This window comes from Sciurus carolinensis, chromosome 13, assembly GCF_902686445.1.
Source record: "Sciurus carolinensis chromosome 13, mSciCar1.2, whole genome shotgun sequence".
In the NCBI taxonomy this organism is placed as follows: Eukaryota; Metazoa; Chordata; class Mammalia; order Rodentia; family Sciuridae; genus Sciurus; species Sciurus carolinensis.
Window position 1 is genome coordinate 86,765,905 of NC_062225.1, and position 24,996 is coordinate 86,790,900.

The window sequence follows — 24,996 nt, forward strand, 5'->3', positions numbered from 1 at the left end:
CTTGAAACAATTAAAAACAAACTTCTGTGTGTACTTTGCATAGAGACTCCATTCAAGTTTGTCAGTTGTCCAAACTTTTTTTCTTCCTTCCCTTCCTTCCCTTTCAGGAGCACTTTTCCACTGAGCTATATCCCCAGCCCTTTTTAAATTTTTTTATTTGGAGACAGGGTCTTGGTATAAGTGACTTGGGGCCTCACTAAATTGCTGAGACAGGTCTTGAACTTGTGATCTTCATACCTTAGCCTCTCAAGTCCTTGAGATAGCAGGCGTGTGTCACCATGTCTGGCTCTAAATATTTTCTTCATAGAAAAGAATGGAATTCAGCATTGTGCATTTCATCCAGCTCTCATATCTCTACTCTTCCTCCGGAATAGTTCTGGAAGATAATTTTTTGACCTTCATGCTCTTGATAGTTTTGAAGATTACAGGTCTTTATCCCTGAATTGGGTCTGTCCAGTTTTCCTGATGATTAGATATCCAGGGTATGCATTTTTGGCTGAACTTTTACAGAAATGATGTGTTGGATGGCATACCATTTATCCTGTTATTGATGGTGTTAATTTTGATCGCTTGGTTAAAGATGATATCTGCCAGTTGTCTAGGTACTTCTTTCCCTTTGTAAATTATATAAGTATTTTGTAGGGAGACACTTTGAAACTATATAAAATCTTGTTCGATTCCTGCTTTTGCCCACTAGTTTTAGCATGCATGGATGTTTCCCGCCTAAATTTTGACTTTAATGGTTGCCAGTGTTCACATTCTCATTGGATTATTCCTTCTACATTTACTAGTTTGCCTTTCACTGTAATAAAAAGAACATTTGTATCATTTTTTTACATCAAGAATTCCTAACTGGAAATCCATATGCAACAGAATGAAACTAAACCCCTATCTCTCACCCTGCACAAAAATCAACTCACAATGGATCAAGGAGCTTGGAATCAGACCAGAGACCCTGCATCTTATAGAAGAAAAAGTAGGTCCAAATCTTCAACTTGTTGGCTTAAGATCAGACCTCCTTAACAGGACTCCCATAGCACAAGAAATAAAAGCAAGAATCAATAACTGGGATAGATTCAAACTAAATAACTTTCTCTCAGCAAAGGAAACTATCAGCCATGCGATGAGAGAGCCTACAGAGTGGGAGAATATCTTTGCCACTCATACTTCAGATAGAGCGCTAATTTCCAGAATATATAAAGAACTCAAAAAACTCTACACCAAGAATACGAATAACCCAGTCAATAAATGGGCTAAGGATATGAACAGACGCTTCACAAAAGAAGATCTACAAGCAATCAACAAACATGAAAAAATGTTCACCATCTTTAGTAATAAGAGAAATGCAAATCAAAACTAAGATTCCATCTCACCCCAGTTAGAATGGTGATTATCAAGAATACAAGCAACAATAGGTGTTGGAGAGGATGTGGGGAAGAAGGTACACTCATACATTGCTGGTGGGGCTGCAAATTAGTGCAGCCACTCTGGAAAGCAGTGTGGAGATTCCTTGGAAAACTTGGAATGGACCCACCATTTGACCCAGCTATCCCACCCCTTGGCCTATACCCAAAGAACTAAAAATCAGCATACTACAGAGATACAGCCACATCAATGTTCATAGCTGCTCAATTCACAATAGCCAGACTGTGGAACCAACCTAGATGTCCTTCGATTGATGAATGGATAAAGAAACTGTGGTATATATATACACACAATGGAATATTACTCAGCTATAAAGAATAATAAAATTATGGCATTTGCAGGCAAATGGATGAAATTGGAGAATATCATGCTAAGTGAGATAAGCCAGTCTCAAAAATCAAAAGACGAATGATCTCACTGATAAGTGGACACATAATGGGGAGTGGGAGGGGGCAAGAATGGAGGAAGGAGGAACTGTATAGAGGGAAAAGAGGGGTGGGAGGGGTGGGGGGAGGAAAAAATAACAGAATGAATCAAACCTCATTACCCTATGTGAATGTATGATTATGCAAATGATATGCTGTTACTCCATGTACAAACAGAAACAACATGTATCCCATTTGTTTACAATAAAAATAAATTAAAAAAAAAAAGGATTCCTGTTTTATTCAGTGGGTTATACTCCATTACTGTCACTTATTGTTATGCTTTAGTTCTAGATTTGCCACTGGGAACCCTTTCAATCAGGTTTTTATGTCATTTGACATGTCATTATCAGCCTGCTACTTAAAAAAATACAAAAACAAGAAAGAACTTTTGTCCTGAAATAATTAAAAGCACAGAATGTTGCCCAAAATAGTAAAGTCCTGTATACTTTTTGCCCCATTTCCCCTAATCTCACATTACTATATTACTTTCTTAAAACCAGGATATTGGGATAACACTTGTATGTGTAATTCTGTGTCATTTCATTACATTTGTGCTCCCTTACCTTTTGACATGAGATACTACTGGCCTGTCTTGTAATTTTTTTTGCTTCAGCCTTTGAATCACCTATTTCTCTAAGGAGCCCTAGCTCCTTCTAGTGGAGAGTAGTATTTTAAAACAAAGATGTGAGTGCTAGGTAGGTTCATTGCTGTTGGAATTTCTCTATACCTGGGACCTTTCGGTGGTAGTATGTATGTGCCCACAGAGCTCTGTACTGTCTTTATATATGAAATCCATGGGTTTACACTGGTATTTCCCATTATATCCTAATACCATGTGATCGCTCTAACCCATGCCCCAATGTTTGCATGTTTTTTGCAACAGTATGAGCTGGTTATTGTTCTTATATAGTTAACTGATTTGCTCTGTTCCTCTGCGTATAACCAGTCTCCCAGCCCCCACAGGGCTGTGGTGCTGCTTAAAAGTTCCTTCTTGTTAAGGCCTTGGCTGATACTGAGCTACCTTCTCCAGTTTTACTCATTCCCTGTGTAGGGTCCCTGTTGTGATTTTGAAACCTTTATAAGGTCATTTTGACTTGAGCAAAATAATTGCAAGGGAAAGCAATAGAAAATGAGGTTAGACAAAGTTCATTGCTGGGAATTTGCCTATTATTTTTAATTAATTGGGAAGCTGTTGGAGATTTTCAGAGCAGAGGCTTGATGGGATCATTTTCTCGAGTTCCTTTGAAAATAATCACCTTTTTTGCTGCTGTGACCAAGAGATCTGATGAGAACAACATTAGAGGAGGAAGAGTTTATTTGGGGCTCAAATTTCAGAGATCTCATTTCATAGATTGCCAACTCCACTGCTCTGGGCCTGAAGTAAGGCAGTACCTCATGACAGAAGGGTATAGATAAGAAAAGCACCTCAGGACATGGCAATCAGGAAGCAGAGAGAGCTCTACTCACCAGGGACAAAATACAAACCCCAAAGGCATACTCCTAGTGACCTACCTCCTCAGCTACACCCTTCCTGCTTACAGTTCCCACCCCATTCATCCACTAATTAGGTAACAACTCTCATAATCTAATCATTTCACCTCTGAACATTCTTGTATTGTCTCATACATGAGCTATTGTGGGGGGCACCTCATATAAACCATAACATAGGACAAAACTGGAAATAGGGAGACCTGACAGTAGGTATTTGCAGTAATTCAACCAAAATGGTGGTGATTTGTAGGTGTGTTCAAAACTGTTGGAATTCTGGATTCATTTTGAAGGCAGTGCAAAAAGGATTTGTAGGTATTTGAATTTGGGCTTTAGAAAGAGAGGAGTTAAGCTTGATACCTAAGTTGTTTGTCTTTGGATTTGGAAGGATGGAGTTGCCACTAAGGGATGTGAAAGACTGAAGGATAAAGTGGTTGTAGTAAGAAGGGGTAAGCATAGTTTGGGGCATTGTTTGAGAGACACGGATCTTGACTGAGTTCAGGATTTTAAGTGGAATAGAAGGTATGCATTTAGAAGTCATCAGCACATAAATGGTACTTGAAGACATGATGAAAAAAAAATGAACTTCATGGATTTAGAAGAGAAGACTCCCAGTGTCAGAGGAGAAAGCCATTAAAGGAAACTGAGAAAAGACAACCACAAAGATGTGTAGAAAACTGCATTTTCAGCAAAGCCAAGTGGAGAAAGTAATTAAAGACATAGATGATGAAGGACTGTCCAAAGATGTTTATAGGTCAAATAATGTTAACTGAGAAATGGTCATTGGATTAGCAGTGTGTACATTATCCAGATGTAGTTGGTGAGGAAAGAGCTGATTGGAATGAGTTCTAAAGAGAATCGGAGGAGAAAAGATAACAACAGGTATCTCTTTGAAGGAATTTTCCTGTAAGTAGAAAGGGAGAAATGGAATGATGTCTGTACGGAAAGTAATGTCAAGAGATTTTATTTCCCTAAGGATTAGAAAAAATGTGTTTCCATGCCAGTGGGAATAATCAAGAAAGGAAGAATAAAGATGATATGATGGTGAGGAAACAGAAAAATTGTTATAGTGTTGTTAGTAGGCAAGAGGAGAAGGAAGATTTAAAAAAAAATTTTTTTAGTTGGAGGTGGACACCTTTATTTTTATTTATTCATGTTTATGTGGTGCTAAGAATCGAACTCAGTGCCTCACACACACCAGGAGAGCACTCTACCACTGAGCCATAACCTTAGCCTGAGAAGGAAGATTTTGAAAATTTTTTTTAAATATATTTTATTTAGATGTTGATAGACCTTTATTTCTTTCATTTATGCTGAGAATCAAACCCAGCACCTCACACATGATAGGCAAGCGCTCTACCACTAAGCCACAACCCCAGCCCGAGAACGGAGATTTTAATGCATAGGTGGAAGAACTGGTTGTAACCAGGACTTTGTATTCACAATAAAAGAAAGTAGAATATATGGGCACAGATGTGGGAATCTGGATAGGTTTAGTGATGAGGGCAGATTTAGCTCCAGAGGTGCACGTATTGAGCAGAGAGAGAATTGGATAACCAGGGATGTGGTTTTTTCCAGATGTGAGAGGAATGAAGCATAAGTGGAAGGCAGTGATTATGACTGGCTGTGAAATTTAAGTCATGTAAAAAGTAAGCATGAGAATGGAGAGAATGAAGTAGAGTGGAAAATGATAGAATCTGGATAGAAGGTTCCTGTTGGGTTGCAGGTTGTTGGAGTTGAGGTATTAGTGAGTTGGAAAGGTGGGTTATGGTGTCAAGGAGCAGAATATTTAAAATTGAGATTATGGAGGTGGGTGTTGCAGTTATTAGTCATGATAAGGTTGAGGACACCACCAGAATAAATATCTAAGGTATTTGGAGGGTACCCACAGATATAATGGTGTCTTAAGAATTATGATAGAGTCAGTGTTGGAGAGAGTGACAGTGAGCAAGGAGCCAATATGTTAATAGAGACTGAGAGTAGTAAGTCCAGGGGATACTAGATGACTTAACAGGAAGTGGTAGTGAGTCACTGACAATTCAAAGCTTAGTGTTTTCAGGAAAGTAGGAGGAACAATAGTCTAAAAGTGACCTGGAGGAGCAAGAAGAAGTGCCCTTGTGGACTCCATCATTTGAGAGGGTTGTAGACCAAGGTAAGTCGAGTCATCAGGGGAGAGCAAATTTGTATGAAGCTGAAAATTTTCATGATCATTTTTCATCTTATCACAAAGGATCGAAAATATTTCACTTATTTTAACAACTTATTTTTGTAAATTTACCAGTATTGATGAAATGACAGATTCTTACATTTTGTGATGTTTAAGATTTAATTCCTAGTTGTGATAGTTTGTGTAGTGAATGAATTTCATGTGTAGAATTTTATATATAGTTCAAGATAGTTTTGCATTTCAGTCAAAGCACCAGATCTATCAGTGGTGACTGTTACAAAGGTCTTCCTTAAATATTGTTATTACAGAAGTAATTTGTCATTGATAATTTATTATATTTTCTTCAGTTATTTCTTCATTGTGTAACAGCTTCTAACATATTTAAACTGATGAGGTTATAAAATGTGTGTACTTCTTTCAGTTGGAGAGTAAACCTTTCTTACTGTACAATTATGATACTCATTTATTTTTTCAATTATGTTTTTGTGTACCCTCCAAAGGTGTTTGCCGTCAAGAAAATGTACATTTTCTACCATATTTTCATATATATATTTCAGTCACTTAAAAATAACATAGTAAGAATTTTGCTTCCAGTGTTGTCTTCTTTATAAAGGATCTTTTGATGTTAAAGAAGTGAAATAATAATAAAAAAGCTAAAACAAAAGAATTGTTTCAAATATTTATCATTAAATGTAATGAAAGTAAAATACTTGATGGAATTCAGGACATTACCATCTTTAAAAAATTACCAAGATTTGTTTTCATGATCCTGTTGTCTAGGTTTTAAATGCCTTGCTAATTGTGTCAGCTTTAGCTTTGTTCAATCTCTAGCATGAAATGTGAGTTCTTAAGAAGTTTTGTATTCTGCAGAAGTCATGTACTATAACTAACAGAGCTTATTGAAAAGAAAAATAGGATAGTGTCACACTGTGTAAAAACATACACAACTTTTAACCAGAAGAGTAACAAAATAGTAATATTTCAAATAAAAATCCTCGCACAGTTAAATCTATTGGCATTTGTGATCAGCTTCACAGGCATGTCAGTGTCTTCAGCCTTAATTAAACCCAGAGGCTGGAGCATTTTTTTGAAGTTTAAGCCTGTGGAAATCTTTATTTCCATAGTGTTCAGTTGCCTTTGTTTGTTTTTGGTTTTTTAAACAAAGGAGAAATGTCTTGTCATCTTCATCAGCACTTGCAGTCCCACCAGATGTCTTAATGTCATGAACTGTATAGGGGTTTTGAAGTCACTGTGCCTTAAGCTGACACTTCCACATGATTTCTGACTTTTTAAATGCCTTCCAATCTTAGGATACTAAAGCTTTTCCGTTTATTTGAGAAAACTTGTTTGTTGTCATTTAAAAACATTAATATGCTAGAGAATATCATGTGTTCTGTTTAATATTCAGATTATTACTTTCTCAAATACAAGATATTTGTGTTATTGAAATGCAGGTTTCTGTCAGAATGTATTGTACTTTAGTAGTGATTATGGCTGCAATTCCCTATTGCAAAAAGACAGTGCTTGTTTTAGTCAGTACTTGCGTCACTGTGACCAATACGAGAACAACTTAGAAGAGGAAAAGTTTATTTGGGGCTCTGGTTTTGGAGGTCCCAATCCGTAGAGACTGACTCCATTGCTCTGGGCCCAAGATGAGCCAGAATACATTTTGGGGGAAGGACCCAGTGGGAAAGCTGCTTAACTCATTGTAGGGGAAGGGAGGGAGGGAGGAAGGAAGGAAGGAGAGACTTAAATCTGTGATTGCATACTTTATTTTTTATTTATTTTTTTATTTTTTTGTGGTGCTGGGGATTGAACCCAAGGCCTTGTGCTTGGCTCCTAACCAACTGAGCTATCTCCCCAGCCCTTGATTACATACTTTATATTCATTTTTAAAGCAGCTTTCTTGAAGTATAATTAACATGATAAATTGTAAATATTTAAAATTTTATAGTTTGATAAGCTTTGACAAACATGTCCATCCTAAAATGAAATGTTTTAAATCTACTAGGTTATCTTTGCAGTAGGGTGTTTTTTTTTTTGAATCTAGGAAATATTCATAAGAAACATGTAACCTTAGTATGTCACAATTCATTGAAAGCTAGTGCGAATGAGATATTGCTGAAAACTCGAATATTAAACCTTAACTTTTTTATGTTAAATATGCAGACTTGTAATATTTTTTCCCAGCATCTCAATAGATCATCTTATACATCCCAGTTGAATACATGAATCTAACTTAGGAGACTTTTGAGTCTGTAGGGTATCTGATGGATACTTGAAAATAATGTGTTGGTCACAGTGTACTACTTTATGGACCTTGAAGAAAGTTCAAAGAATCAAATTCAGTTATATGTTTGTTGCCTTTTCTTTTTGAATATGGAAAAAATTATGGCTATTTTTGAATTCCATCTAAGAGCAGTTGGGGTTCAGTGGCTTGCATAATTGTCTTTTTCTTTTAAACCATAGTTGTTAATGTGCAACTAGATTAATAAGGCACAATATGCTGAGGAATCGTGGGTAAAATGATAGTTGCTAATGAGACTTTAGAAACTTGCAGATATTGTTGGTGTTCAAATTGTATTAACAATGGGAAATTTTCTCTGCTAAATAAAAATTTATGGCTCACCAAAATATAAAAGACCAAATAACTGTGTATTAGATCGCCTTTCTAAGACTTGCTCATCATTTTTTTATTTCTAAGAGAGTGCATACATAGTGGATGAGAGAGGTTAGAACAGATATTTTTAACATTTTCTTCTAGGTGTTTTTTTGTTTGTTTTTTGGTACCAGGGATTGAACCCAGGGGCATTTAGCCACTGAACACATCCTCAGCTTCCCCCGTCCCCATTTTTCAGACAGGTTCTTGCTAAGTTGCTTAGGGCCACTCTGAGTTGCTAAGGCTGGCTTTATCTTGTGATCCTCCTGCCTCAGCCTCCCAAGCTGCAGGGATTATAGGCATGAATACTGTACCTGGGCTTTTTTTTTCCTAGTTTTTGAAGTGTTTTTAAAAAATTACTGAGATGTATGGAAGAACTGCTGCCTCCTGGGTAAGGATGAGGGGTACCTTGCTTTTGTAGTCTCTTTTGGGAAGAATATTTTACTTTTTCACTGAAATCAGGTAGACCACTTCATCAGCACAGTTACATGTGTTTTAAAACAACAACTGTTTCTTGCTGCCAAAGCATTCTTCATGGTTCCCAGTGGTAGCTGTATGAATGGCGAAAGAGCCCCTTCTGGTTACTACTTCTGTTGCTTCTTCATTTCAAACTTTCCTATTCCAGTGGGGTTTTTATGAGAATGAAATGAAAAAATGACCTTTTGCACATTACGGTATGTACTCAATAAGTGTTAATTTTCCACTATGATCTGTGGGCACACATTTTTAACTTTTGATTATCATGTGAGCTTGGTTTGTAAAAGTTCTTAGATGTGCTTAATAAGTTCATTGATTATATTTACTGTTTGACCATAAAACTGAGGCCTATGTCTCTGGGTATAATGTTGTGATTTTGGAATATTACCAGTGACTTTTTATGTGGGACAGAAAGTGAAAAATTTTAATCTATCTAGTTTTCAAAAATGTTAACAACTCTACAGATATATCAGATTTTAATAATAGGCAAAGATAGTTTTTGTGTTTGAAATTCCTTCAATTCCATCGCAGATTCCCTAGTAGAGCAACTGTGTACTTCTTATTCATAATTGCTGAAATATTATTAAGGGTCGTAAGAAACATCTTCTTTACTTGGAGATGTGATCCAAAGTTATAAGGTGTGTGAGTTCACACTACCCTCCCAGCACTTAAAACACAAGTGAAGATTTTATAAGTGTTTGAACAGTAAGTCTCTATAATAAAAACCTTTATTGAAATTTAGCAAACTCCAGGGTTAGTTGCTTATTAATTTTTATCTCATACTTCTCAGATTAAGGAGATGTAAAGATAAAGTGTGTAAAGATAAAGTGTGTAAAGATACCTAAGTACAGTGATAGCATACAGGTTTTAAAATACTTTATTATTCATTTGTTCTTTGATGTTTTATCTTGTCAGTCAGTTCATTGTTACTCAGTGTATCTCAAACATTTTCAACTGATAAATCATGTCTGTTTATGCATACCTAAAAGTATAATATATGTATAGATTTGCTTGTGTGTTTTGAGGGTGTGCTGTGGATGGAACCTGGGCCTTATGCATGCTAAGCAAGTATTGTATCACTGAGCTATATCCCTAGCCTTACATCTTGATGGATCTTTGCAATCTGAACACCTATGTAATCAGCAGCCAGGTCAAGAAACAGGATTTTGCCACTATTCCAGAGCACCCCTTTTCTTGAACTCTTCACCACCCCTTATATTTTTCGTGAATTTTTTATACAGATTTTTAACAGAAGATTAAGGAAATTACATTTGCTCTTAATCATATGTTCAAATATCATTAATTAGTAAGAAATGGGATATATCAAGCATATCGGTTGGGAACTTTAAAGTTCTTCACATGGTGAACCCAATATAATGTGACAGTAACCCCCCAAAAATTAAAAATTAGACTTAACAAAAAATATTTAGACTGTATGAATAATATTGTGTTAAAGGAAGCAGAAAATTTAAATGGATGGAGATATCAGACTTGTTCTTGGGAGGGGAAAAGGTCACTTAAACTAATCAGACTTTGTAAAGATCCCAATTCAAATGTTAGATTTTATTGAATTTCAGAGGGAAGAGAGGGAGGGAGAGAGTAGGGGAGAGTGAGCATGTGACTTGGAGGCAAAACACAGTGAAATGTATTGGAAGGCAAAATAAGATGTGGTTTCAGTGGAAATGGAAAGCTGCAGATACTAAGTGAATGATTTTTTCAAGTCTAAATTTTTTTGAGTTACAAAATTAACCATAAAAATAGTAGAACTAAGGGAAAAAACAACACATCATTCCATCATGCTATTACAATTGCTGTATTCAATTTTGCTGCATTTCTGTTAACATTTTTTTCATAATCATATTTCCCTTTAGTATAATTTTTTTTTTTTTAAACCCAGGGCACTTAACTATCGAGCCACATCGTAGCCGTTTTAATAAAAGGTTTTTGTTTAGAGACTGTGTCTCACTAAGTTGCTTAAGTCCTCACTAAGTTGCTGAGTGGCTTTGAATTTGTGATCCTCCTGCCTCAGCTTCCTGAGCTGCTGGGATTACAGACATGTACACCTTAAGTACAATTTTTATTCTGCACTTTTCTTTTAGCATATCAAATTTTAAAGATATCACTTCCTACATAGTCTAATAACTACTGTTATTAATATTTATTTAACATAGTTATAATAAGATTTGGTAAAATTTAGGTTTTATGTTCCCAATTTTAGATCATTTTGGGTTTCTTAATATTATAAATAATGTTGCTGTATGTGTTATATATAATCTCTTGGATTTTAGTTGGCTGAAATTTCAAGCTGTATCAAATTGAATTAATATTGAAAATTACTTGGGAATGAAAGAGTTATTTAAATTGATTAAAATATAAGTACATTTGTTAAAAAAAAAAAAAACCTTTGTTTTTTTCAACTTTAGAAACAGTATTGACCAGTTGTTGTACTAGTCCTTTGATTTAAATATTATATACATGTTGAAGATGATATTTAAAGGAGTATAATCATTTTCTTTATGAAACATGAAATTATGGAACTGCTTTTGGTTCCATCTGTTAGTATAAAATGTGCTAATTAATGTAGATGTTAAAATCAAATTTAAAATATCTTTCAGCTCTCTTAAATTCAAATCTCTTAAATTATATAGTCTTTAATTTCAAAGTGTTTAGATGAAAATAGTAATAATAGCATTGAGTGAGTGACAGGTGTGGGGCACTGATTTTCTATATTTAGGTTCTTGGAGGTGGAAACCACATGGGCAGACATCTTGTTATGAAATGAAACAATGTTCTGTTGGTTTAGTTAAACAGTTGACTAGAAACAAAGTTTTAGAGGACTGTTAGTTGTCATTAAGTGTGAATGTGACTAAATTGTTACACCTTCTAGTCAGTAAAGCTTTATTTGTCTATTTGTTTTATCTTTTGAAAATTAAAAAAATGCTGGAGTAGCTGTGTTGCCCAAGTGCCTTGCCCACTGCCCGCCTCCCCCGTCCCCACAGAGGTCCAGCAGATACAATGACTTTGCATTCACTTGGCCACAATCAACTCTAGCATTCTTAGTTTCTAGGTACACTTTGCAGGAAAAGCTCTAATATGGCCATCGTTGTTTTGCTGTGAGGTAATCTCGTCCTCCCGAGAACCCTTCTCTGATGCATAAACAGACCCTGCTACCAGTGTACTCAGAGTATTGCTTGTGTGTGTGCGCGCGCACGCGCTTTGAATGAATACAAGTAGGAAAACTAATAAGACCAGATTTTTGTAGGTAGGTGTATTTTTCTTATATATTTGTTATATTTTGCCAGGTGCAGTGGCCCACACCTGTAATCCGAGCAGCTTGGGAGGCTGAGGCAGGAAGATCTTGAGTTCAAAGCCAGCCTCAGCAGCTTGGCAAGATCCTTTCTCTAAATAAAATATAAAAAGGGTGGGGGATGTGGCTCAGTGACTAAGTACCTCTGAGTTCAATATTGGGAACCAAAAAAAAAAAAAAGAAGTTATTTGTTATAGTTTGAATGAGCAGATTTTTTTTTTAACCACAAAGTCTATGTGTGATATTTAATTTTGTAATTACAAACATGAAAAATACTTTTTAAAAAGTTTGATTCACCTGTAATTAGTATTAGGATAGCAATTCTGATTTTATCTGGCCAACAGTTTCTCAGCTGAATACTAATGCTATGTTAAGAATAAGATTAAGACAGATGGTGTACTAATTTTTCTGATATTATAATGGAAAATTCTTTAAATTGTTGATTTGTTTGATTGTAATTTAATGTAAATTAGTAGATATTCCTTTAGTAGGGACACATTTTGTATGTAAGGAAAAGATAGAATTGTTGATTTATAGACCAAAGAAATCTAGTAATACAAATACAATTTATCTTAATTCATGTGTGTCTAAATATACTATATTATGAATAGTACTCTGATATCTTCCCATTGACTTAATATTTTAGAATTAAAAAGTTTTAGAACCTAATTAAAATATTAAAAGTACCAGTGATTACTTGAAGCAACATGGAACTTGACCCTGCTGCTGTTTAGCTGTAGTTCTGAAAAATTGTTTTAAGTTTTCCAAGCTGAATTTCTACAATTAAAAAATGATGGTGGGCTGGGGAGATAGCTCAGCTGGTAGAGTGCTTGCCTCACAAACACAAGGCCCTGAGTTCAATCCCCAGTACCACAAAAAAAAAAAAAAAAAAAAAAAAAAAAAAAAAAAAAAAGATGGTAACACCTACTTCCAGTCTGCTGGGGAAATTAAATAGAGTGGTGTCATGGAAAGGCTCTGGCATGGTTCTGATGCCAGGCACTTTGTGTAAACAGCAGCTGCTTTGGTGTTACCATCATTAACAGCAGCACTATCACGTTAGGACCGAAACTGACTTACCTTTAATTCTAATTCTCCTAAAATTTTGATCAAATCAAGAACATGATTTTTTGCACATTCTTTAAAATTAAAGTATGCTATAGTTAATGACTCACAATGTAGAGGTCAGTTCTGTCAAGACCAGAGCTGGGGCTAGGTTAAACCTGTGAGACACCGGGCACAAACTTTAAGGTGCCAAGAAAAAGTGCAAAGTGCAGTAATTAAGCAATCAAAAGAATCTATTACCTGTTATTCATTACTGTACTACTTATATTCTTTAGATGTTAAAAATAGATGTAAAAATCCATGATGAACAACATATCAAGTTTAAAATAAAGCAGGATCAGAAGGAGTACTGTGCTGGGCCATACTGTCATGTCAGGCAAAAAGGAAGCAGAAGTGATGCTGGTTCTGTCTTGCCATGCTGAGCCTTTTTAGAGCCTGAGGGACAAGGAAAGGCCCCAGGACCTTGCCACCTCTTGTGCCCCAAGCGTCCTTCACCTGCTTCATCCTTACTCCACACCTTGCTTAACTATTTAGTCAGGAGAACCGTTCACCAGAATGACTGTGTAGGTGAGTGTCTCATGTTTGGCAAATGAGGGTGCCAGAAATCAAATGAAGTTACTTGCCTAGAGCCATACAGCCAAATAAGTGGCAGAACCAAGAGGCTGTAACCCAGATTTCTCAGTAACTAGACTTCTTTTTCTTTATTATTTCTGAACAGAATATATCTGTGTTGATGTATTCATTTTTATATTGATTTGATGGCAACCATATGCTTGCTAAATACAGTGTTGCAAAAATGCAAATACTTTTTTGAGGCAGCTCAGAAAAAGGGACATTTAATCTAAGGTGAGGAGAATGGAGAAAGCTCTCTAATGGTTGTTAAAAATAAGAAATAATGAGCCAGGCAAAGGAGAAGAAAGAGGAAGAGTGTTCTGTGTAGAAGAGTAAGCTAAAGTACACAGGTTTTAGAAAGATTAAAGACCAGTTGAAAGTGTGTATCTTTTCAAGGACATTCCACTTCCCTCACACATTCACAGAGTTCAGGTTTTAAGCAAAGTTTTGATACATTTCCCTTTATGTGTTCTAATTATGAACATTTCTCTATTACCTGTTATTTATTACTGTACTACTTATATTCTTTTGAGGTAATAGGGAGTCTTCTATGTGTATGAGATAGGGTCTCAGTAAATTGTCCACACTGCCCTTGAACTTGAGATCCTCCTACCTCAGACTCCCATGCAGCTGGGAATAGCATGTCTTCTTGGTTTTCCTAAAACTGTAGGTAGCTAAAGACTTATATAAGTAAACAGGAAGACTGTTCTTATGCTTCTTTAAATTAGCTTTTCAGATTTATAATTGAGTTATTCTGTGTGACAGAAAATACGAGAGACACTTGGACCTGTTAAGTTTTTAAAATTTCTTATGTTCTTGGCAACTTTTTTCTTCTTCAAGTAAAGATCGTCTTTGGTTAATAATTTTTTTTTTTTTTTTTTTTTTGCTAAAGACAGGATAAATTTAGTTTCTCATTTAATTTGACTCACAGATCTTAAGACTAGTGTACTTGCAAAGTGATTTAGTGTTATAAAATAAGCATTCAAGCTTTTATTCAACTGATAGCAGGTCAGTTAATGTTACTCAGAGTTTTCCAGCTGAAATAGAGAATATACTATTTAAAATATGTAGGGTACAATTCAGATTCAGAATTTACTATATGAGCATATAGATGATAGTTTTAAGATTAGGTTGAGCATCCCTAATATGAAAATCCAAAACTTTTTAACACCAACATAATCCCACAAGTGGAAAATTCTAGGGTTGGGGATATAGCTAAGTTGGTAGAGTGCTTGCCTTGTAAGCTCAAGGCCCTGGATTCAATCCCCAGCACCAAAAAAAAAAAAAAAAAAAAAAAAATCCCAAAAAGGATAAAAAGAAAATTCTACGCATGACCTCTTTTGACAAAGAGTTCTAGCCAATACTCAGACACACTAAAAATATTCAGACATGTGTATAAATGAATTTTGTGTTTAGATTTGGGTCCCATCTCCAAGATATTTCATTATATATATTAAATATTCCAAATTTTGAAATCCAACACTTCTCTGGTCCCATGGATTTCAGATAAGGAGTGCTTAACCTGAATTGTTTGCTAATGATGGATTTGTTTGGTTCTACTCTTTTTAGTTTTGTATTTGGAGTTGTAATAATGAGAAAATAAATGTATTACAAATTAATTTGCCAGCCTGGCACCATGACAGTAGCCTCCCCATCCGCTTCAGAGCTTCAGGCAGGAGAATCCCAAGTTCAAGGGCAGCCTGGACAACTTAACAAGACCATGTCTGAAAGTAAAAAAACAGAAAGTACTGGGGCCATAGCTTAAAGGTAGAGTGCCCTGGGTTCAATCCCCAGTACTGCAAACAAAACAAAACAAAACCCCTCATTGTTTCCCATTTCCTGGTTTCTTATCTGAATAGCAGATATACAGAATAAGTTTCTCATGTTGTTTTACCAACTATTTTATTACCTCAACTTTAAAAAAAAACTGTATTTTGTTTATTGTTCTATTACATGAATAACTTTATTAACTTAAGTTCAGTAATGCATAAAGGATAAAAGCATCAAAAAATGCCACTTCTGTTATGGGTAAACTTAGCTTAGGGAAGTTTTATAATTTCTGAGCTTCAGTGTCAGTGCCTACAACTGTAGGTAAAACACCGGTATGTAGTTTATATGTTGTAAGGATTGAAATGTTTATGTGTAGTGCTTTTCTTAATACCTGGCACATAAGAAAGGTTTCTGTTATTAATCATAAATGCTGTATTAGCCCATTTAATTTAATTACAGTTTCTGATCAATATACTATAAAGCATAAGATACATAATTTATGATTATGTTGAATGCTAGGTGTTATTAGGGTCTCAGTGTACACTCACAGTAACATCAAAGGTTTGTTAAAACATAAGTGCAGCAATTAAATTAAAATCATAGTGCTTAGAAGATGGTGAATAGTAACTTGGAAATAATAATTTGTAATCTAAATAGTCCTTAGAAAAGTCAGTGGTAAGCTCTGAATTGTGGAGTTTTTGTGCTGGGCGTACTAGGTGTGCCAGACATACTGATTGTGTTGCTCCCTCTTGCCACACTGTCTTCTCCTGACTTCCAAGAGATTACAACAGTCTTCATTTTAAAGGGTGCATGTTTTCAGGAAAAGTTGGAAAACTATACCATCATGTGTATCTTTTCCACTATAGTAATTGTACTGCAAGAAATTGGGTGTTGGGTTGGATGTAGTTTTGTTTGTGTGATTTTTTGTTTGTTTTTTGAAAAGAATATAATAACACTTCACTCTCTGCCTTCCTCTGCTTTTCACAAATGAAAAATTTTCAGAGCTAATTCACATTTCTTAGCTGGGCACTTTACTTGGTGCTTGACTGAAAGCTGTATCTGGCCCACCTACTTAGACAGTTTGATAATAAAGCTTAGGTGGTAAGATACCCCACCCCCCTTCCAGAGCCTTTTTAGGAACAGATTTTCACTCCAGACACTGGTCTTCCAGCAATCAGCCTGATTGTGGTCTCTCATCTCATTTAGATCCTTTTAACTCTCAGTCATCGGTCTCGCTGCTGTCTGACTGGAAATCCAATAGATCCATGTGACTTTTTTAGTTCTTGACATTTTTCATTGAATATTCTCTGATGGATGTTTTGTTTTGTTCAGTGGGACACTGACTTCTAAATATTCTCTTGGCACTTTAGTACAGTTGGAAGTTTGGAAAGATCAAATAGTGTTAATTTTCTTTATTGCTTTGAAATTTTGGTTGTGGGCTTTTCCTGAATGTATTTTTATTCTCTTAAGATTTTCTTTCTCTCAGTTTTAGCATCACGTTTTAAGCAATCACAGTTGAAATCACAGACAGGGAAACCACTTATTGCCTAGTGACACTACATAGCAAAGGAAGGAACTGACTGACTACAGTCTTGGCAACCAAGACCCGCTGAACCCAGCCTGCCCAGTGTGGGTCTCAGTATTAGCTGCATATATTGAAAACAGCGCAGAGTTTACTTCTTAAAAAAGTAAATTCTGACTAAGTAGAATAAATGTCAGTTGTAAAAATTCATAAACAAAGTATCTCAAGTAAAAATTAAATTTATAATTGTGTGTGCATCACCTACATTATTACCTTAATGTAAATTATTAGCATATCAAAGTATTGTGCTGTCACTAACACGAATACTACATAAATAATACACAATTGAAATAGTGTTTGATCTTTAAAAAATGGTTTAGAAAACAAAATTAGCAGCTTACTCAGATACTCCAGTTGATGAAAAAGTTCTCTGACTACCTTAGTGGGGATTTTATGGAAAAATATTAACTATTTTCAGATTATTCTTGATTATTTAATTTTCACATAATCCCATCTCTTTGAGAGACTTGGGGAAAATGTGGGGGAAGCAAGAATTCAGTCTCTTCTTAATCTCAAGCTGGTGTGTTGTTTCAAAGAAAGTTTTCCTTTGTATTCATTATGTGCATGAGACGAGTTTAATGCAGAGTAAGTTACTTTTATCATTTCAATATGAATTGTTCATTTCTAGAAAGTCTTTGAGGAATATTTATACTTGCAATAGAAGATTTTGTTTTGTTAAGTTTCTTCCTGTGGAGATTAATAGAGGGGTGTACTTTTCTTTGATCTTGAAATTGTAATACAGAATATAACTTTGAATACATTTGAAATATATATGACTGAAATTTTATATTTAAGCTTACTAAAATACTGTAATTATACCAGTAAAGATATGTTGAGCTGGGCGTGGTGATCTGCACCTGTAGTTCCAATGACTGGGGAGACTGAGACAGGAGGATTACAAGTTCAAGACCAGCATCAGTAATTTAGCTAGGCACTAAGTAACTCAGTTAAGATCCTGTCTTAAAAGAAAAAAATAAAAAGAGCTGGGGGTGTAGCCCAGTGGTAAAGCACCTCTAGGTTCAATCTCCAGTATTGCCCTCCCCCCAAGTTGGTAATTTGGCACTTAAAAACAGCTCAGTACACTCAAATACTGGAATCCTTGAACAGTCTTTCATCTGCTCCAGGGAGAAGGGAATTGTCTAGCACCAGGAGGGAGGGTGGGTTTCAAAGTGTGATTTAATAATCCTGATTTGACTGGAAATCGAATATTTATTTTTTTACTGTATTTTTTTATTTCAAGAAAATCAAGATTATTCTGCATCTGCATAAGCTGTCAATAGGATATAAATGATTTTAATTGTGATTAAAAATGTTAATAGTTACTTTTTTGTTATTACATAATATTTTCATAAAGTCTTGGCATTTTTTAGTGAATGAAAATTACAAATTTGAAATGTAATTTAGTAATAAACATAGTATGTAGAACTCTTCTAGGATTAGTAAATTAAAATCTCAAATTACCTTTGTAAATTTTACAGGTAGTAGTCCCCGCATTTCCCCCTATTCCGGTCCTCCTGAGTTTTCTTTTCTTGGCTGTTTTGTTCCTGCAGTCCTCCAGCTTTCTCCTTTCCTCCTCCACGCTCCCATTGCTCCATTCCTCTGAGTGGGATGCTGGCCTGAAGATTGAGTTTAGGGCTGGGAGTTAAATGGAGTAGACCTCTAGGATTTAGTTCCCATTTACTGCTGCTGTTTCCTGGGGATGTGACCTTGGGCAAATCAATTTTTCTGAGCCTTAGTTTGTTTTATCTCTAAAACAAGGGTGTTTCCTCCTGCCCTTTTCAGAGTTACTAGGGGATAAGATAATGTTAGTGTTTTAGAAATACTATTACCTCCTTAAGCATATCCATTTGGTAACTTGGGACTTTTATCATTTTTTTTTCATTCCCATGGAGTTACATGTATGTACATTTTCCTATTTTAATGATAAGTGTAATGCATGTTCAATGTAAAATGTCTAGAAAATACAGGAAAAAAATAGAAATTCAGGAGCTGGGATTGTGGCTCAGTGGTAGAGCGCCTGCCTAACATGTGAGACACTGGGTTTGATTCTTAGCACTACATACAAATAAATAAATAAAGGTTCATCAACAACTAATAAAAATATTGAAAGAAAAAGAAAATAGAAATTCAGATAACGTATCATCCCTTTCTCCTGTTTTTAGAGGAAATTAATTTAGAGACCAATCTCCCCAAGATACTATCTTACTAAGTAATTCTTGGGTTTTCTATTCTTACTTTGTAGTAGGCCCCAACTTAATGTTTTTTAAATGAGTGAAAACTTGATGTAATTGTTTTTCTTTTTCTTTCAATTTCCAATCCTCCCAACCTGCTACCCAGCACAGTTCTTGGGCATCGAGCCTGAGGCCTCATGCATGCTGGCAAGCGCCCTGCCGCTGCACTGCTCCCCCAAACCCTCACGTTCCCTGGCAGAGGCGAGGAAAACAGTTAAAGGTTGGATGGAGCTTCTGGGCAGTGTATCTAAGGGGGGTTGCCATTTATTTGTTGAGGACAATAAAATTTAAAGACTTTTTTTTTTTTTTTTTCAATGTTTGGAAATTATAAAAACTGTCCTTTTACTCTTTATTTTTTTAACAGGATGGCTTAAATTCCTTGGTCCTTGATTTGGATTTTCCTGCTTTGAGGAAAAATAAGAATATAGATAATTTCTTAAATAGATGTAAGTGTTTATTTTTAAATTTAATATCTGACTACTTATCTGTATTTTTGATGGGATTTGTGTTTGATTCATATTTTAGCCCATAAATTTATTAACTTAGCTAACCTGTGAGCTCATTAACTTGTTAAACTTTTTTCTTAGTTTATCATTTATTCTATTTTAAAATGAGTACTCTTTGTTTTCAAAGCAAAACTGCAGAACTAAATTGCAATATGTAAGAAATTTAAAAATCTGTGTGTTATTAAGACTTTATCTGTTGTAGGACAAGTTAATGCAATAGGCTATCATAATTCAACAGAAAGATTTGAAAATACAAAATTAATGTTGACATTAAAAATATTTCTAGGCTGGTGTTGTAGTTCAGTGGTAGAGCACATGTGAGGCACTAGGTTCAATCCTCAACACCACATAAAAATAAATAAATTAAAATAAAGATATTGTATCCATCTGCAACCAAAAAAAATTTTTTTTAAATTCTGCTTAATGAACTGAGATGTAGTCACATATGTGGGAAGTCCTACAGATAAATTTTGAAAATTGAAAGTACCAACTGGAAGTATTATGTTGACAGTAAATATTACATTTATATTATTAAATGAAGAACTACAATATTCCTATTTGCCTCCCTGGAGTTTCTAACATTAGCCTTGCAAGTAATTGTGAGGCACCCTTCTGCCATGATTTATAATGTGTACCAGGCATGGTGGGACCATCACTGTGTCAGCTGACATCGAATTGCCAAGCAAACAGAATAGCTTTTAACTATTGCTTTTTGGCAGTTGATAGTGCTCATATGTATATGTCAACAAACCACACAGAGTTTTTTGGTTTTTGCATGTACGGATGGATGATGTACAACTTAGAATTTTTTAAACAGAAGTCTTTAAAACACCAAACAAGTTTAGCTGAAAACTTAAGTCCAGTTTCTTGAAATAAAAATGTGTTCACAAATATGATGATTATTTTAAAATACTGCTAATGAATATGATAATTGATATTATAAATATGGTGATTCTTTTTTATTATAGATGAGAAAATTGTGAAAAAAATCAGAGGTCTACAGATGAAAGCAGAGGATTATGATGTTGTAAAAGTTATTGGAAGAGGTGCATTTGGGGAAGTCCAATTGGTAAGAAAGGATTTGTTCTGTTCTCATTACTTTTTTTTTTTGACATGGTTTTGTGAAACATCATCAGTAATAGCTGAACAGTTCTAATTTCTATGTCCTATTGTGACAGAGTATGTTTTATGACCTTGATCAAGTCACTCTGTATCTCTGAGAACCTCAGTATTCTCATCTATAATAGGGGGTAGTTGTTTTATTTTATTTTATTTTTTGGGTACTAGGAATTGAACTCAGGGGTACTTGGCCACTGAGCTACAACCCCAACCCTGTTTTGTATTTTTATTTAGAGACAGGATCTCACTGTGTTGCTTAGCATCTTGCTTTTGCTGAGGCTGGCTTTGAACTCATGATCCTCCTGCCTCAGCCTCCTGAGCCACCGGGATTACAGGCATCAGTTGTTTTATTAATACTGGGTCTCTCTCTTCTAGCTCTGATACACTGTGATTTGGAATAATGCCTGCATGGTTTCACATGTGAACTGCATAACTGTTAATATTCCACCAGAGCTACTGTGTTTTTATTAAGAATGTTGAAATTAAAAACATTTCTGCTTAATGAATTGAGATTTATTTAAATATGCAAGAAATCCAGCAAAAAAAAATTTAATAACTCAAAGTAAATCTAAAATTTATTTTTATAGACCAAAGTGGTACCAACTGAAAGTATTATAGATGTTGACAATAAATACTGCATTTGTGTTATTAAATGAGGAACTATAATAATCCTATTTCCATCATGTAAGCATCCAAGACATTAATTTTTGTCCTTTATGGTTAAATTAGAGTCAGATTCTGTTCTTTGAATATAAGTGTTTTACTCCTGCTAATAGAATACTGAGAGGAGCAATGATTGTAAGTCAGCATGACTTTCTAGAAGAACAAGTCATTGCAGACTAACCTTATTCTTTTTCCTCTGTTTCATTGCTAGGCTTTTTGGATTTGTAGATCAAGGTACTTCCATAAGTATAAATATGAAGAAGTCTGACATATTCGAGGATGATGCAAAGAAGTATCAACTGAATGACTGCCTGGGAAGGCAGTATTATAACTAATTTAGTAGCTATAGTTTTAGGAGGCTGATGAAGGCATGACTGGTAGTTTAGATGAAGATTCTCAAGGGGTTTCAGGGTATTAATGACTTTTTTGGGGCTTTGATGGCATGTTGAATAATTTTGCAAAACTGAAGTGTTTTGAGAATGATTTTAGATGATTAGCCCAAATCCAGAAGAAGTGGTTTAACCAGAATAAATGTGCTTGAATGTGAAGAACACTAGGAATTCATTGTTTAACAGTATTAAATTAATTAGAGTAATTTTTCCTGAATGTAAGCCAGGTAAGAGTATCATTAGTGATGAGGTTGTCCCAGATAGTTTTTTAAAAAAAATTTGTGCTGCTTTAATATATTACCTAAGAGAGAGATTTTCTTTGACATGACTGAGTCATTTCCAGAAAATTTAATTCATTCTAGATGCCCTGTTTCCCGGTTTTTGTTTTTTCTTGCTTCCTAAAAACTGTTTTTTTTTTTTTTTTGATGCCAGGGATTGGACCCAGGGACACTTAATCCCTGAGTCACATCCCCAGAGCTTTTTATACTAAGAGACAGGGTCTCACTGAGTTGGTTAGAGCCTCGCTAAGTTGCTGAGGCTGGCTTTGGACTTAACAACCTCTTGCCTCAGCCTCCTGAGCCACTGGTATCACAGGCATGGGCTACCGTATCTGACTTTTAAAACTTTTTAAAGAGCAGTTTTAGGTTCACAACAGTACTGTTTGTGTTTTGTAATTCCCATTTCACATTGTACATTGCTAGTGAATATAACTTACTTTTAAGTGTTGACTTTGTATCTTGTTATTTTGCTTTATTTATTCTAAATAGATTTTTTTTTTTTTTGGTGAAATCTTATGAATTTTCTATGCATAAGGGCATACAAAGACATTTGAATAGATACCTACTTTTTCCCCTCCCTCCCTCTCTCCCTCCTTCTTCCTTCCTTCTTTTTTCCCCCTGATTGCTCTGACTAGAACTTGGTTGAATATAAGTGGCACAAGCAGACTTCTTTGCCTTGTCTCTGGTCTTTGAGGAAAAGCTTTAGATTTTCACTAATGTGTATGATGTTTGCTATTGATATTTCATACATGTAATTTATTATATTGAGATAGTTTTCTATGTCTGGTTCGTTGAGTGTTTTTTAATAATGAAAGGGTGATGAATATTGTGAAATGCTTTTTCTGCCTCAGGATAATGTGTTTCTTCTCTCTGTGTTCTGTTAATATGGTGTGTTAATATCAACTGCTTTTCACATGTTTAGCTGTCTTTTCATTCCAGGAATAAATCCCATTTGATAGTGGTGTAACTACTGAGTAAAGTTTGCTGATAATTTGTTGACAATTTTTGTGTCAGTTTTCATAAGGAGTATTGTTTTGTAATTTTCTTTTCATCTAGTGTCTTTATATTGTTTCAAATATTTCTTCTATTGTTTTTCTTGGTCTTCTTATATTCCCATTATGCATATATAATATCTCTTGCAGTTGTCCTACAAATGATTCTGTTCTGATGTTTTCAGTCTTCCCTGTTTCCTTTTCAGTTTCAGAGATATAATTGATGTATCCTAAAATTTAAGTGGTTATTCATCTATGTCTAAGTCTTCTAATAAGCCCATCAAAGGCATTCTTTATTTCTGTTAAAGTATTTTTGATCTCTAGTTTCTTTGAATTTGTCTGTTTGCTTACATTACCCCTCTATTCTTGAATGATGCCTACTTTATCCTTTAGAACCCCTACCATATTAATAAGTTCTTTTAAATTCACAGTATAATAATCCTATCATTTCTACCATGACTGATTCTGATACTTGCTATCTCTTCAAACTATGTTTTTGCCTTTTAGTATGCCTTCCAATTTTTTCTTGATAGTAGGACGTGATGCACAGGGTAAAAGGAACTGTAGGCCGTTAGTTATATTGTGTAAAGTGTGGAGGGAGAGCAAGCGTCTCTAGTCCTGTGATTAGATCTCAGGCTGTTATAGTGAACTTCTGCCTGTGGGCTGATGAATTCAGAAGTTGACTAGAGTGGGCTAGAGTTGTGTATTTCCCTTCCCGGAGGCTCTGGGTAAATACTTTTTCCTGAGAGCAGACCTTGTTTAGAAGAACAGAGTGTTCTGGTATGTTTCCTTCTTATATTTTTCTGGTGGAAGCACAAGGGATTTTTCTCCAATGTTTAATATGAGAACTTGGTTGACTGCCTGAGTGTTAAACTCACAAAACTATAGGGACTCCCTGTGACTGGGTCCCCTCTAGTTTTTAATTCTCAGACTTGACCACCTTTAGCCTCCAGCAATTTGTTAGTTACTATTCAGATTTCCTACTCCACCTCAGGTGGTTTCTGCAGAATATCTGATCCTGTAAACCATGACTCTTGGGAGCAGTGCCATACTACTGTTTTAGATGTAAAAAAGAGATGCTTATTTTCAGTCTGTTGAGCTTTTTAATTGTTAAGAGGGAGTGGTGATCACTTCTAAGCTACATGGCGAACCAGAAGCTTTTTTTTTAAATTATTTTTTATTTTTCATTGGTTCTTTTTAGTTATACATGACAGTAGAATCTATTTTGATATATTTATACAAGCATGGAATATAGCTTATTCTAATTAGGATCTCAGTTCTGTAGATGTACACAATGCTAAGACTCACTGTGGTGTATTCATATCTGTACATAGGAAAGTTATGTCAGATTCATTCCACTGTCTCTCCTGTTCCTATTTCCCTCCCTTCTCTTCATTCCTCTTTGTCTAATCCACTGAACTTCTTCTATCCCCTCATCCCATTGTGAGTTACCACCCATATATCAGAGAAAACATTTGACCTTTGAATTTGGGAATGGGCTTATTTCACTTAGCACGATAGTCTCCAGATTCATCCATTTACTGGCAAATGTCATAAAGTCATTCTTCTTTATGGCTGAGTAATATTCTGTTGTGTATCTATACCTCAGTTTCTGTTGATGGGCATGTAGGTTTTGGAACCAGAAACTTTAAAGGGCTTATTTACAAGAGTGTACTCAAGGGCTGGAGTACTCAGGGGACTTAAAACTATGTCATCAGAAGTATGGCTGAAAAAATTGAGGATTAGTTTAGTGTAGACCTGAAGAAAGGACCACCTTGGAAAGTGATATTTTATTATTATTTATTTGGTTGTGTTTTTTGTTTGTTGGTTGGTTGATTTTC

At 35.1% G+C, this 24,996-nt stretch overlaps 1 protein-coding gene across 5 annotated transcripts in view; it reads left to right on the forward strand.

The window, feature by feature from the left end:
• Rock2 (Rho associated coiled-coil containing protein kinase 2) overlaps window positions 1–24,996 on the forward strand; it is a 136,633-nt gene that overhangs the window by 38,851 nt on the left and 72,786 nt on the right. For all 5 annotated transcript variants that reach the window (XR_007104588.1, XM_047521946.1, XM_047521947.1 and 2 more), the window contains exons 2-3: window positions 19,573–19,654; window positions 20,683–20,783. Coding sequence is in view for 4 of the 5 variants with exons in the window: in XM_047521946.1 (XP_047377902.1) it covers window positions 19,573–19,654; window positions 20,683–20,783 (183 nt within the window). In the remaining variant the exon portion in view is untranslated. The remainder of the gene's footprint in view (window positions 1–19,572; window positions 19,655–20,682; window positions 20,784–24,996) is intronic.